The sequence below is a fragment of the Protobothrops mucrosquamatus genome, unplaced genomic scaffold (genome assembly GCF_001527695.2).
Source record: "Protobothrops mucrosquamatus isolate PMUCROS unplaced genomic scaffold, P.Mucros_1.0 scaffold4121, whole genome shotgun sequence".
Taxonomy (NCBI): domain Eukaryota; kingdom Metazoa; phylum Chordata; class Lepidosauria; order Squamata; family Viperidae; genus Protobothrops; species Protobothrops mucrosquamatus.
In genome coordinates, this window is record NW_015390049.1 from 47,129 (window position 1) to 63,118 (window position 15,990).

General features: G+C 41.4%; 1 protein-coding gene across 1 annotated transcript in view; it reads right to left on the reverse strand.

The window, feature by feature from the left end:
• LOC107298602 (connector enhancer of kinase suppressor of ras 2-like) overlaps positions 1–15,990 on the reverse strand; it is a gene marked incomplete at its 5' end in the record, with an annotated part of 62,751 nt that overhangs the window by 25,578 nt on the left and 21,183 nt on the right. The window contains 2 exons of the mRNA XM_029286574.1: positions 6,294–6,362; positions 13,172–13,231. Of these exons, the coding sequence (XP_029142407.1) occupies positions 6,294–6,362; positions 13,172–13,231 (129 nt within the window). The remainder of the gene's footprint in view (positions 1–6,293; positions 6,363–13,171; positions 13,232–15,990) is intronic.

The window sequence follows — 15,990 nt, forward strand, 5'->3', positions numbered from 1 at the left end:
TCAAAAGGGGAAAATGAAGACAGCTGCCAATCAACTTGGATAGCATTAATCAAACAAATAATAAGTTTAGATTGATAGGGTGAGAGACATGGTGGGTTCTTTTGTATTTTGATTGACCTTTAAAAAGATATATCAAGAAGTCTAAAAAGTTCTCAAGAGGGAACAGAAAGTAAAATTAAAACGAAAGAACAAGATACGTTTGTATCTTGTGAAATTATTGGATATAATAAATTCAACCATATTAGTAGAAACCTCTTCTGATTTTGATATCTCATAAAATTAAAACACAGGCTCTAATGCATAGAGGACCCCAAATTTGGCATGGGCTAACAACCCATGGATTAAGTTGTAGTCTAAGAATATTTTCCAGTTGCAATCTAGGCCAGGTTTTGCTTTTAAAACACAAAGCTATTCTAGACATTGAACTTTACTTCCACAACTTCATCCGTCATTCTTCCATTGGGGCATCAAATGACCGTTTCTGTAAAAAAACAAATTCAGTACAGGTAGCCTCGACTTACACCACAATTGAGCATAAAATTTGTGTTGCTAAGTGAGACAGTTGTTAAATAACTTTTGCCCCATTTTACGACTTCATTAAAATTAAAAATCCGTTGCATCTTCTGCTTTGGCTTTTCTTGACTGTCAAATTAGGTGGTTTCTGAACTCTTGGTTGGGACAAGAATGGAACTATCAAGAGCTGTTGCTTGCTGTTTCATTTTCCTCCTTTCCTATATGTTTTTTCCCCCCTGTATGTGACATATTTTTAAATTGTTCTAAACCAGAAGGAAAGGGCTTTGTTGGAAACAAGCAAAGTAAAAGAATAAATCAACTCCATCTCTTTTTTTCCCCAACCAACCAATATAACCCCAGTGTCTTCTAAACCAAGGCTGGCTAAGATAGAGCAGGACCATTAATAATAAATAAATAATTCGACAGTTATTCAAGTCCAAAGATTCATAGTCTTCTGCAATATAGATGATTATGATGATTAATCTACGATTTAATTCAGATCTGGAAGTCTAATATTTCAAGTCCTAATCAAAGATCTAAGAATTATTAAGGTAGCATCTGAGAATATAGATGGTTCCTAGTAGGGTGGTGGTGGGGTTTTCTGTGTAGAAAATTAGGATGTTCAGGTCCACAAAGTCCAAATTTGCAAGTACATTGATAAGCGATTGAAAATTTCCTGTGCATTTATTGCTGGAAAAAAAAATCAACTTGTGATTTATGGGATTGATAATTAGAAAGGGTAGATTGAGGAAAGGAAAAAAAATGTCACAGTCTCCTCCCCTCTCCTCCCCTCTTTTCTCTTTTTCCTCTTTTCCTCACTTACTACTTTGCATCACTTTGACAACGCAATCATTATTAAGCTAAATAGTTGGTAACTATTTAAAGAAGCCAATTTCCATAACGGAACATTTGCTGCTGATAACGGCCTTTTGTTCACCTGGAATACGACAGTGCGCTCTGTTATTCAGAAAGCATTCAATGAATTTTATTTTTTCATCTGAGAGTCCTAGAGCAGTGTGGCGGCCTACTGGTGAAGACCACTTGAGAAGTTGAGAGTTCAATCCTTGGTAGTGGCAGATTTTTCTCTCCTAGGGCGCAAAGAAAACAAATGTCTGCTGCGAACTCCACATAGGCGTCAGGAAGGGCATCCAGCCAATAAATGCTCAGCTCCCTCCAGTTGCCCTGTCTCTACCCCAAATGAGGGGATTACAGGGTTGTAAAAAGGGAGTTTTACTGTGGCTTCTTTTCTATAGATAGTCCTCAACTTCGGTCACAATTGAGCCAACATTTCTGTTGTTAAGCGAGACATTGGTTAATTGAGTTTTGCCCCCTTTTCCGACCTTTCCTGCCACAGTTGTTAAGTGAATCATCACAGTTGCTAAGTTAGTCACACAGTTGTTAAGTTGAATCTGGTTTCCCCATTGATCTTACTTGTCAAAAGGTCGCAAAAGGCGATCACGTGACCCCGGGATGCTGCAACCGTCATGAATATGAATCATGAAGCTAAAAGCTCACTTGTCCGTTTATGAGCCTGACAATTGTGTTACTAACCACACACACAAAAAAACAACGGTCATTAGCCCGAATTTTTAGACACTGAACCATAAGGAAACTAAACAGGCTGGGTTTATAGCTTAACTCAGGGGTAGGCAACCATGGCTCTTTTATGACTCGTGGACTTCAACTCCCAGAATTCCTGAGCCAGCATGGCCCAGCTTGGAAACCTCTCCCTTTCCCCTCAGCATGGCTGGCTCAGGAATTCTGGGAGTTGAAGACATTACCCTGCCAACAAAAGTACATATAGTCAAGGCCATGGTTTTCCCAGTTGCAATGTATGGCTGTGAAAGTTGGACCATAAGAAAGGCTGAGCACCAAAGAATTGAGGCCTTTGAACTCTGGTGCTGGAGAAGACTTCTGCGAGTCCCCTGGACTGCAAGGCGATCAAACCGGTCAGTCCTAGAGGAGATCAACCCTGACTGCTCTTGAGAAGGCCAGATCCTGAAGCTGAAACTCAAGTACTTTGGCCATCTCATGAGAAGGAAGGACTCACTGGAGAAGGGCCTAATGTTGGGAAAGATTGAGGTCAATAGAAGAAGGGGACGACAGAGAACGAGGTGGCTGGATGGAGTCACTGAAGCAGTAGGCGTGAGCTTAAATGGACTCCAGAAGATGGTAGAGGACAGGAAGGCTTGGAGGAACATTGTCCATTGGGTCGCGATGGATTGGACACGACTTCGCAACTAACAACAACAACAACAAGGTTGCCTACCCTGGCCTAACTAAAGTTAACACTAAGCAATGTCAATGCTGTATGGATGCATCTGCTAGATCTTTACCTTGTCAAATGTACTGTGTGAACAATGGCAAGATGTTTGGTGTTATATACCACAAATGTATATAAAGCAAGTGCTTCTTATCTCTACTCCTATGCACTCCCATCGGTTCCACTACAGTAGCTAATATAGTACAAAAACATATTGCTGTGTCTGACAACAGTCATGTTGGGTTATCAGAAGAAGGAGAAAACGTGTGGTTTGACTCATCAATGTACAACTAACAGGGTGTGTCTGAATGTCTAGAACTGATAACTATTGGTAAGAGGACGACAGAATCGTTAGAATGAACTCTTCGAGTTGAATTCAGATATGGTAATGTGCACGCTGGTATATGTAAGACTACAGGACTTGATTCATCTAATAGGCCAGTGTTTAAGATAAAATCTGTTCTGGTTGAAATCTGGATGGCGTTCAAGGATTTCTCATTTGAAAAATAAAAGGGTAAAAAATAATTTGATTTATCCAGGAAACAAGAGGGAGCATCTGGTTACCACCAAGTGCAGTGAAAACTCTCTCTTAATGTCCAAGTATTCAGTCAGTCTGAGAAACAAGTCAAGTACTCAAATGGATTACCAGGGCAAACTTGATATTTGATGTTTGAAGCAAAGACTGAATAGAAAAGCTTCGATTTTTTTTCCCCATCAGCTGTTTTTAACCTACAGAAACAAGCATTTATGTAATCAATCTGAGGTTTTCGTGATTAAACTGGAGGCAATGTTAAAGTTGTTTGGTTAAAAGTAAATCAGGTAATAGATTTTGTTGTGGCGTGGCCTTTATCCCCTTAAATGCATTGCTCAGATATGAATCAAGCCTTGTTCAAAAATCCATTTCAACCAAAGCTCTATTTTCTAACTGTTACTGGATTCAAGCTTTAATTAAATAGAATTTATTCACATCCCTGTTGCATACACAGATGCAAGACAGATGAAGATTTTAAGTAGGGATCAGGCAATAGGTTATAATAATAATAGTAAAGTTGGAAGGGACCTTGAAGGTCATCTAGTTCAACCCCCTGCTCAGGCAGGAAACCCTATAACATTTCAGACAAATGGCTGTCCAGTCTCTTCTTAAAAACTTCCAGTGTTGGAGCATTCACCGCTTCTGGAGGCAGGTTGTTCCACTGGTTAATTGTTCTCACTGTCAGGAAGTTTCTCCTTAGTTCTAGGTTGCTTCTCTCCTTGATCAGTTTCCATCTGTTGCTTCTCGTCCTGCCTTCAGGCGCTTTGGAAAATAGCTTGACTCCCTCTTCTTTGTGGCAGCCCCTGAGATATTGGGACACTGCTATCATGTCCCCCCTCGTCCTTCGCTTCATTAAACTAGACATGCCCAATTCCAGCAGCCTTTCCTTATATGCTTTAGCCTCCAGTCCCCTAATCATCTTTGTTGCTCTTCTCTGTACTCTTTCTAGAGTCTCAGCATCTTTTTTTACATCGCGGTGACCAAAACTGGATGCAGTATTCCAAGTGTGGCCTTACCAAGGCATTGTAAAGTGGTATTAATACTTCACGTGATCTTGATTCTATCCCTCTAGCCTAGCACTGTGTTGGCCTTTTTGGCAGCTGCAGCACACTGCTGGCTCATATTTAGGTGATTGTCCACTAGGACTCCGAGGTCCCTCTCACAGTTACTACTATTGAGCAAGGTGCCACCTATGCTGTACTTGTGCATTTGGTTTTTCTTGTCTAAATGTAGAACCTTGCTTTTTTCACCATTGAATTTCATTTTGTTAGATAGTGCCCAGTGTTCAAGTCTGTCCAGATCCTTCTGTATTATCTAAAGATTTAGTATATTGCACCTATATAAAGAAGATTAAACTTCTCTTCTTGAAATGTCAGTTTGGAGAAATGTTTCACCAACTTGGATAGATGTCTGTCGTACACCGTCACAAAGAGTTGCATAGCAACCACTTTCCTGATGGTGATTTGTCTTACTCAGTATGAAAGCTACTGAAATGTTGAGTGATTGTAGGACACTTGTTCATTTTATCTGGAGCGAAGATGCCCTTGACCAACATCAAGGATACTGTGTCAATGCACACACAAATGCAGGAAGTCTCATCACTCCATCTTGGTAAAAAAAAATATTCTCAGCTGAATGAAGAACACAAAGGAAATGAATTGAGATCTGCTTCCGAATCTCGGTTTCTTTCATAATTAGAATGACACTGATGGAGTTCATTAGTTGGTTCTTTGCTCATTGTAAAACCGCACATGTTTCTCTATAAGCTGTTCTTTGATTGTCACTCGGTTGGGTTGAAAGGGCAATTAGAAGGGGGAAAAAAACCCACACGTTTCAGAGCAAAAAGGCTTACGAAAATATATGCTTTGCAAAGCTGTTTCCAAAGAGGGCGCATTTTTTTGTTCCTAATTTTGATAAGTTACAAAGGGGAAGTAGGCGTGTGATGGAACCGGTTTATGAATGCGTATCCAAAATCAACACAGGCAGAAGTGTATTTGCTGATCTTTTTCTACTAAAAAGAAAAAATAGTTTCTGAAATTCACTCCAGTACGATGATCAATAATAGTCATTGCTGAAAAGAGAATAGGGGGCCAAATGGAAGACCAGCATACTCTTTGAGGGAGGTGGGCAGTTCCAAATGTAATAAACAAACAAACAAATAAATAACCTTATCTATATTTTTACATGGGACCAAATGGAAGACCAGCATACACTTTGAGGGAGGTGGGTGGTTCCAAAATGGAAGGAATGAATGAATACATAACCTTCTTTGTATTCTTACGTTATCGGCTTGTATTACGACAAAGCTAAACTGAGATTCCATGCATATGTATTGCTTCAATCCTGCCTTTCAACCTCATGAAAAGGTTAACAAAGTGGCTTGCAAAACACACCGGCATAAAACAATAAGAAACTGTCCGATTTCAAACCCATAATAAAACCACTAGACGATAAAGCGATAAATGTAATAGTTAATATTCTGGCCATGCGGCCAGCGTGACTATATGCCAAAGGTGCACAGAACGTTGTTAGCTTCCCACCAAGGTGGTACCTATTGATCTACTCGCATTTGCATGCTTTTGAACTGCCAGGTGAGCAGGAGCTGGAGCAAGGAACGGGAGCTCGCCCCATTGTGCAGCGCTCGGGTCTCCAACCTGGGCTGTTAACTTTCCAGCTGACAAGCTCAACATCTTTTAACTGCTGAGCCCATCACACCCCTATGGACAATATAGAGGTAGTTAAAGGTCAGCGCTGATTTTCTGATAGCAGTGGAATAAGCGAGCAGTGTCCAACACAGGGGAACTAATATAAGCATAAGAGACGAAACTATACATTTCCGCTTCTCTTACAGAGGTTCAAACCAATTCCCAATGAAAAGGATACATAAAGATGTTAAATGGCCATTGGTGCTAAGCTAATCCTTTTCAATAAAAGGAGACGATTAAAACAAATGACCGCTTAGTATTTCCTGAGAAGTGTACTCACCACCGTTTGATGGTTGACCTGGATCACCTCATCTCCCGCATGGATTTTCTTACATTGGTCTGCTGGAGACTAAAGGCAAGAGAAAGGGGAAAACCAGCCATAAGTCCCTTTTTTCCAGCCCTGTGGTAACGTCAGACAGTCACTAAACAAACGGCTGTAAGTCGAGGATTACCTGTGTTCATTCTCTTGAACACAGCCGCCACCTCCTTTATCAAATTTCTCTTATGGGAAAAAAAGTATGTATTTTACGAGATATGTGTGGTCTCTGTATCCACCTTCCCCTCTTCCCCCCTCCCCTTAATGCAGCATTTTGTCTTCTGTAACAAAAACCTTCAAAAGAGAACAGCATTTGTAATACAGGTATTCCTCGCCTTATGCCCTCGACTGAGCCCCACATTCCTGTTGTTAAGCGAGACATTGGTTAAGTGAGTGTTGCCCCCATTTTGCCACCTTTCCTGCCACAGTTGTGAAGGGAATCGCTGCGGTGGTTGAGTAACTCGGTTGTTAAGTGAATCCGGCTTCCCCGTGGACTTTGCCTGGCAGAAGGTGGCAAAATCCCGGGACGCTACAACCGTCATAAATATGAGTCAATTTTGATCAGGTGACCACCGGGATACTGCAACGGTCATAAGTGTGAAAAATGGTCACAGGTCAGATTTTTTTTCAGTGCCATTGTAACTTTGAATGGTCACTAAATGAACTGTTGAAAGTTGAGGACTACCCATATCCACAAAGTATTTTGTTTTCTATAGCAAAAACCTTCTCTCTCCCTCCCTCCCTCCCTCCCTATCTCTCTCTCTCTCATCTATTTATCATCTATCTATCATCATCACCATTATCATCATCTATTATCTCTCTATCTCCCTCTGTCCTCTCTCATCTCTCTCTCTCTGTCTCTATCTATCTGTCTGTCTGTCTGTCTATCTGTCTTCATCATCATCATCTCTCTCTCTCATCTATTTATCATCTATCATCATCACCATTATCATCTATCATCTCTGTCTCTCTGTCTCTCTGTCTATCTCTCTATCTCTCTATCTATCTATCTGCCTGCCTGCCTGCCTGTCTGTCTACCTACATACCTACCTACCTACCTACCCATCTACCTACTCATCTACCTACCCATCTACCCATCTATTTACCCTTCTATCTATCTATCTATCTATCTATCTATCTATCTATCTATCTATCTATCTATCTATCTATCTATCTATCTATCTATCATCTATCTATCTATCTATCATCTATCTATCTACCTACCTACCTACCTACCTACTACCTACCTACTCATCTATCTATCTATCTATCTATCTATCTATCTATCTATCTATCTATCTATCTATCTATCTATCTACCTACCTACCTACCTACCTACCTACCTACCTACCCATCTACCTACCCATCTATCTATCTATCTATCTATCATCTATCTGTCTATCTATCTATCTATCTATCTATCTATCTATCTATCTATCTATCTATCTATCTATCTATCATCTATCTATCTATCTATCTATCTATCTATCTATCTATCTATCTATCTATCTATCTATCTATCTATCTATCTATCTATCTATCTATCTATCCATCCATCTAGGTAAAAAGTACTTGTAATACAATACACCACAATTAATTTTGGCTACAGCCCTCTGTATATTATTTGATCTGGGGACAACGACATAATACATTGCAACTTGAGAAGGGTGTAACCAAAGAGGACATTTGGAGAAATCTACCAAATGTTATTAGGCTGTCAGGAAACCGTCGGCAGTAAAGATGAACACAAACTGACTCTGAACAAAAAGCAACATCTTAGGAACCCAATGCAGAAGCACTTCAAAAGCCACCAACTTTAAAAAAAGAAGAAAGAAAAGAAAAGAATTCTTTGGAAGGGAAATATCATATAGTCCAAACTAACAAAAGAATCCCAACTTGGGGAAGAGTTTTTGTATGTTCACATTTCAATTAAATGCATCCCCTAAAGCATACACAAGAACTAACCGCCGAGGCGCACAATGGATCAGCTGCAAAGGAAAGTTGATTTCTTTCCAGTTTTCTCAACTGCTGAGAAGAGAGGCACAATGCTCGACAACATTGTTCAAAACTGGGCAATTATAGAGACTGCAGAAAATATATAAATTTATCTGAAGTCCAGCAGGCGTAGTTTCTGAGATATTGGTGTGCTTCTCAAGGAAATAGCTTTTAGGGTTCTTTTATGCATTTTAGTTAGACCCATGTGTCTTTCTTATGGTGTAACTTTCAGCTGAGCTCGACTCTGCCTCCTCCAGCCAGCTGCCCTTTGGATGTCTTGGGATCCTACTGAATAGACCCCAGCTAGGATTTGGCTAGCATCCTCATCTATCATCTCTCTATCTTCCTCATATCTCTCACTGTCTCTATCCATCCGTCCATCTGTCCGTCCATCCATCCATCCATCCATCCATCCATCCATCCATCCATCCATCCATCTATCTATCTATCTATCTATCTATCTATCTATCTATCTATCTATCTATCTATCTATCTATCATCTATCTATCATCTATTTATCATCATCATTATTATCATCATCTATCATCTCTCTATATCCCTCCCTCCTTCTCTCTCTCATCTCTCACTCTTGTCTCTATCCATCTGTCCATCCATTCATCCATCCGTCTGTGTATATCTATCTATCTATCTATCTATCTATCTATCTATCTATCTATCTATCTATCTATCTATCTATCAATCATCTATTTATCATCTATCATCATCATTATTATCATCATCTATCATCTCTCTATATCCCTCCCTCCCTCCTTCTCTCTCTCATCTCTCATTCTGTCTCTATCCATCCATCCATCCATCCATCCATCTATCATCTATTTATCATCTATCATCATCATTATTATCATCATCTATCATCTCTCTATATCCCTCCCTCCCTCCTTCTCTCTCTCATCTCTCATCTCTCTCTGTCTCCATCCATCCATCCATCCATCCATCCATCTCTCCATATCTATCTATCTATCTATCTATCTATCTATCTATCTATCTATCTATCTATCTATCTATCTATCTATCTATCTATCTATCTATCTATCTATCTATCTATCCATATCGTCCATATCATCCAAGCACTTTCAGACTTGGAGCATTTGTGAATGCAGTCATGGAGGCATGGAGAACCTCAATGAAACCAGCCTTAAAGCTCTACCTTCCTCCAGCCCTGGCTGCCAATCCACAAAGTCTGCTTTCCATCAGGAAGGCTGCCAAAGGCATCTTCTCTCTTGCTCTTCTGAATAATGTAAACACTCGATTTTGTCTTTGTTTACCCTCCACCTTCTCGCAACCCTGCCCTCCTTCCTATCCTTGTAGAACTGGAGAAACCCATCCACCCACCCACTCATCTTCCGTTCCTTTCTCCCTTAAAGTTTAAAATAGATCTTTCCTTTTAAACAGATTCCACAATTATAAAGGGGAAGAGAAAGGGAGGGAGAGGATGCCCATTTGTGCTGAACATAAAGTGATATAAATATCACAATAAAATTAGCAAGTGTGCTTTATTACTCTACTGGAATAACTGTTACCACACATCCTAGGCGGATTTAGGAGACCTCTGCAGAGATACAATCAGCACACGATCATCTGCCTTCCAGTTCTCTGAGAATCATCAACACAATTATCATCATCATGTTAGTTTCAGCCATTCCCCCCCCCCCGCATCTTCATTTTATTCTGTTTCACTCAAAGAGTTTGCAGTATGTTTCCTAAGGAGCAGATCAGGCTCCTATCCCCAAAGGGAAAGGGGCGGTTATATCAATAATAATAATAAAGGCTACCTCCCTTTTCCATTCTGCCTGGTTAAACTGGGATAATTTTATTCCAGTCTTCCCTAGACCATCTCTCACACGGAAAATGAGCCTCGGGGAAAGAGAGCACGAAAGAACCCTTGAAAGCATTTCACTTTAATAAAAGTCAGGTAAAGAAGATTTTATTTACTCTCCCTCCATCCTTTCTGGATATAAAATATAAGCATCATCTGAGCATTCGTTGGTGTAGTAGCCCTTGATGCAATTTGAGCCAGGCAATTTGAAATCCAGTGGCAGGTCGCACACGCTTTCCTTCTGATTCTGCCAGCCCCAAAGAAAGTCGGGGTGGGAAGCCTCCACCAGAGACTTTACACAATTATTTTAAACCCTCCCTTGAAGGAGAAAAGGAGGAAGATGTCTAATGGGAGCTGATCAATGTGTCTGTTAAAAATAATTTAAATATAAACGTAATATAAAGGCATGCACCTCCCCTTAGCTGCAAAAATGCTTGCCTGCTCTGATGTATTTTTTGCAAAAAAGAAATTTTGCCAGCTGCCACATCTTTCCCCAAGAACAGAATGGGACAACTCACCGTGGGCAACCCGCCACGGCCAGCTTGCTGTGGAACAACTCATCGCAGGACCATTCAACAATTGGATTTAATTCTTTAAAATAATTTTTACAAATATTTTAATTTTGGTACTGCACATTTCATTTTGGCAACGATTCTATTCCACCATTTCTTCAATACTGGTGTGACTCAGTTGTCCCGTGGCGAGTGTCCCTTTGCCCATAGCTGTCGGGCCCAGCCCAGGAACAACACATAACAATCCAGCCAGAGTTCAGTTCTCTTACACACAATAGACGGTACAGGTACTCCTCGACTTACGACCACAACAGAGCCCAAAATTTCTGTTGCTAAGTGAGGCAGGCGTTAAAGTGAGTTTTGCCCCATTTTACAACCTCTCTTGACGCAGTTGTTAAGTGAGTCACTGCAGCTGTTAAGTTACGAACACGGTTGTTAAGTGAATCTGGCGTCCCCGTTGAAGGTCGCAAAAGGGGATTGCGTGACCCCCGGGACATTGCCACCATCATAAATAGGAGTCAGTTGCCAAGTGGCCGAATTTTGATCACGTGACCAAGGGGATGCGGCAACAGTCATAGGTGTGAAAAATGGTCATAAGTCACTTTTCCAGTGCCGCTGTAAGTTCAAACAGTCACTAAATGAACTGTTGTAAGTTGAGGACTTCTTGTATCTTGCCAGACTAAACTTTTATTACTTTTATCCTAATAGATGTAGCCTGGAAGATTCTAGGGAGCAGCTATCCTAACTCTCTTCCTCTGTCTCCAATCCAGCTCTCGGCTGGGCTGCCTCTTGTCTGCCCCTGTCCTTGGGATGTGCTTCCTCTGTTTTGGTCCAGAAGAAGGAAATAAGCACCTAGCCCAGTGGTGGCGAACCTATGGCACGGGTGCCAGAGGCGGCACTCAGAGCCCTCTGTGTGGGCACGCGCGCCGTCGCCCCAGTCCTAGGCCTTCAGCTGGGTTTTATAAAACCTTTTCGCTTTAGGCCTCTGCCGCCATGTGCAAAAAAAAAAAAAAGATTCAATCAGTCAATTTCAACTTCTTGCGGGAAAAAAAAAGATCTTGCAAAGTTGGAATTGATTGATTGAACTTTTTAGTCCCACCCAGTCTGCCGTTACCACCGCAGCCACACCCACCCAATGGGCCATACCCACCCAATTGGCCACACCCACCCAATGGGCCACACCCAGCCAATGGGCCACACCCACCCGGCACTCGACGATGCATACGTGGGTTTTGGGTTACAGTTTGGGCACTCAGTCTCTAAAAGGTTCGCCATCACTGACCTAGATTATGATGGCAGTGATGAAGAGGAAGCAAAAGATTTATAGATGCCACCTAGGGGGAGGGCCAAGCCTTGGAAGGATGTCTGTCTTTTCAAGGCCTCTCTGCTTAATTTTTTTCTCTCTCTCTACAACTCTCCAACCCTAACTCAGTTAAATCTGTAGATTATATGCCAAGTTAAATCATAGAAGTCATGTGCTGAAACAGGACTTTAGAGACCAAACGCCAGGTGTTCAGATCTCCAAACAGCTGGAGACTTCAAGAAACAGAATGAATTATGTATCACGATGGTGAAGTCTATGCAAGAACGAACAATCTCTATTCTATTTAAAGGACAAGATTGGGGGCTATACGTTTCACCCAGTTACTAAAAATGCATCTGCTGTGTTTTTCCTCCCCCGGTAAACTCTCATGCTTTCTTATAATGTGTTTTAAAATAAAACACTCTGAACTGAAACACTTAACCATATCCAACATGACAGGCATCTAGAGACATAAAATTCAGTGCACTGTCAGAGTAACTTCAACTCGGTAGGGAGAAAAGAAAAGATCAGAGGATAAAAGCCATTTGCCAGATAGCTGAAGGTGAAAAGCTATCAGTGGAATATACAAAAACCCATCCATAATAAATCTTAAGAAAGTTCGGAGCCTAGGTCAATTATAAACCCCACAATTTCCTTCTCGTCTTACCTTATCTTTTCTTAAAACAACTAGAATGCAGGCAATCCTTGACTTATGACCACAATTGACCCCAAAATTTCTTTTGCTAAGCAAGACAGATGTTAAGTGAATTTTGCCCTGTTTTTACAGCCTTCCTTGCCACAGTTGTTAAGTAATGATTTACTTAGTTGTTAAGTTAGTAACATGGTTGTTAAGTGAATCTGGCTCCCCCATTGACTTTGCTTGTCAGAAGGTTGCAAAAGGCGATCACATGACCCCGGGACACGGCAACCGTCATAAATACGTGTCAGTTGCCAAGCGTCTGAATTTGGATCACGTGACCACAGGGAGGCTGCAATGGTCGTCAGTGTGAAAAATGGACATAAGTCGCTATTTTCAGCAGTGCTGTAACTTTGAATGATCACTAAGGAAACTGTTATAAGTCAAGGACTGCCTGTATATATGTGCATGTATCCATGTACGTATGTGCACATATATACGGATGTAAACATGCATGGAAATAAGGACAACAAGCCTGACAAAAATAAAGAAACATACATTTTCTGTTGTCCCAGTGATCACATGTAGTCCATCATAGGTTGATTTAATGTACATTCCCTAAAAAAGAATGAGATGAGAAACCATTAATACAAACATAACACATGAGTTAGTGGTTCCTGCAACAAAGACTGGCATGTGGAGTGCTCCTGTTAAGGATCCTAGCCAGCCAACTAGCCAAACCCTTTTCTAAAATATGAACATAGAACATGGAATAACAGAGTTGGAAGGGTCCTTGGAGGTCATCTACTCCAACCCTCTGCTTGAGCAGGAGAGTCTATACTATTTCAGATAAATTGCTCTCCAGTCTCTTCTTGAAAGCCTCCAGAGATGGGGCACCCACAGCTTCTGAAGGCAAGCCATTCGACTGGTTAAATATCCTCACCATTAGGAAATTTCTCCTAACAGTGAGAAAAAAAATCCATTGTTCTCCGAACACCTTATTTTATACTGTCTTGCCAATTTCCCCCACCATTTCCAAATTTCCCTTTAGCATTCTGTGGCCATCAAGCATTTTTACTAAGTCAGGTAAACCCTGTAAGGTTTAGAAACAAGTCAGATATGAGTTTTCCCAACCTAACAATATTTTCTGCAGTACAATGGAGACCAAACATGATTACCTGCAAGCTATTGTATCGAAATAGGAATGGTTAATACTGAGACAGGTAGATCTCCGACAGAGAAGGCGAATCAGAGTCAGCCTGGACTCCACCAGAGAGCTGGATGAAGTTCTGCCTTTATTCCCCCTTCTTGATCTTCAAACAGAAAACTTAGGGATTAATGTTGACCACAGAATTGAGTGTGAAACGCAAAGCATTTGGGCAGAGAGGGAGAAAGAAGAACTTCAAACTCTGAAGATTAAACAACAAACAATACTTTTTATCACCAGAACCTATTTCTGTCATCTTTGCACCCCATATAGAGCACTAACTCATTAAAAAAAGAGAGAGAGAGAGAGAGAGAGACCCGTTGAAGATTTAGATGCTATTTTTATTCAGCATCCTTGAATATGTGCTTGGGTGCACTTCTCTGCGTTGAAAACAAGGAACTTTTCAGCTCCGTTCTTTTTCTATGAAAAACACAGCCCTTTGAAGCTTCTCTTTACAAGGAGAACAACAGGTAGGGGTATAAAAGACTGTTCAGGAGCTGCTGAATGACTATGATGAGTGGCTCTTAAGCATGATATTGGTGTGCTTCATCCAGGTTTAGAATCATCAAGTCCCAAGAAGTTTGCTAGCGACAACAAGAGAGAACCTGCCTTTCTTTTTTCTAGCTTCTTTAGATCTTCCAACCCCAGAGGTGGAAAAGAAACAAGGATGAACACTGTAGGCTATGAATTTGCAGGATTGATGGTTCTAAACCAAATGTTTTGGAGGCATGCTTGACCCAAGGGATCAACCACACCATCAAGAAAGTGTTAAGACAGCCACTTGTCTGAAATGGTGTAGGGTCTCCTGCTTGAGCAGGGGGTTGAACTAGAAGACCTCCAATGTTCCTCCCAACTCTCTTATTCTATTCCAAGGGGTCTCCAAACTTGGCAAGTTGAAGACTTGTGGACTTCAACTCCCCAAATTCCTGCTGGCTGTGGAATTTTGGGAGTCTTAAAGTTGTCAAGTTTGGAGAATTCTGTTCCGTTCCGTTCTATTCTATGTGCAGAATATCTATCTGCGCATGGTTGGCCCCAGGTTGTCCTGCATCCTGAGCAAAGGGATATGGGCCAGCTGGCTGGAGTAGTAATTTGAGACCTTTGGTACCAAGCCCAGTCCAATGTGGTGGGATTTTGGCATATCGCAGATGTGAGCTTCAACCATCGATTTATGGAAGTTATACTTCAAATGAAAGCTGTCTTGTTACAGATTTGTAAAAATTGTGGAGGTTGGAGAAAAAACTTTATGCATGCAGTATTAGATTTGGTGGAGAACTGACTAGTCCCAGCCCTTTGGAAGGAGGAGATGGGACAGAAGGCGACACATAAATGATCTGTTGGCTCCCTTGCACAGAGCGTGGAGGGCACATTTCAACTCATAACATCTGGCGAGATGCACTTTTGATGGACCGAAAACTTGGAAGCAGTTTTCCCAAGGTTGTAACGCAGTTTTTGCAACCTTCCTCTGGCCTTTGTCCAAATCTTATTTGTCTTCCCTCTTGTATCCAGAAACACCACATGTGCATGAATCTCCTTGAACATTTGTGGACTTCACGTTAAGGGCGATCCTCCAAGGGCTAGTTTATCCTTCATCGTAAGAAGCTGCTGACACTAAAGGAAATCTATAGCTTCCCGTGTCATGAAGACACCGCTTGAGGGACCATTCCGTATTATGTTCCATCAGACAGGCAGACCAAACTATACAAATTACCCGTACGGGATATTTTTTTTCCTCGGCTGCCATCTGTTATGGGGTAGTAGAGGAAAAAGCTGCCACAGGCAGTTCCTGATCACACCAGGAGGTTTCTCATTTATTGTTAGCGAAGCATCCATCTGTATGACAACACGGGTGGATATGAAAAAATGGAAGGGAATATCATAGCAAGTGCGAGGGGGGGTTTATCTGGGCAGTCCTATGAATCTCAGGGGCTGCCACAAAGAAGGAGTCAAGCTATTCTCCAAGGCGCCTGAAGGCAGGACAAGAAGCAACGGGTGGAAACTCATCAAGGAGAGAAGCAACCTGGAACTAAGGAGAAACTTCCTGACAGTTAGAACAATTAACCAGTGGAACAACCTGCCTCCAGAAGCGGTGAATGCTCCAACACTGGAAGTTTTTAAGAAGAGACTGGACAGCCATTTGTCCGAAATGGTATAGGGTTTCCTGCCTGAGCAG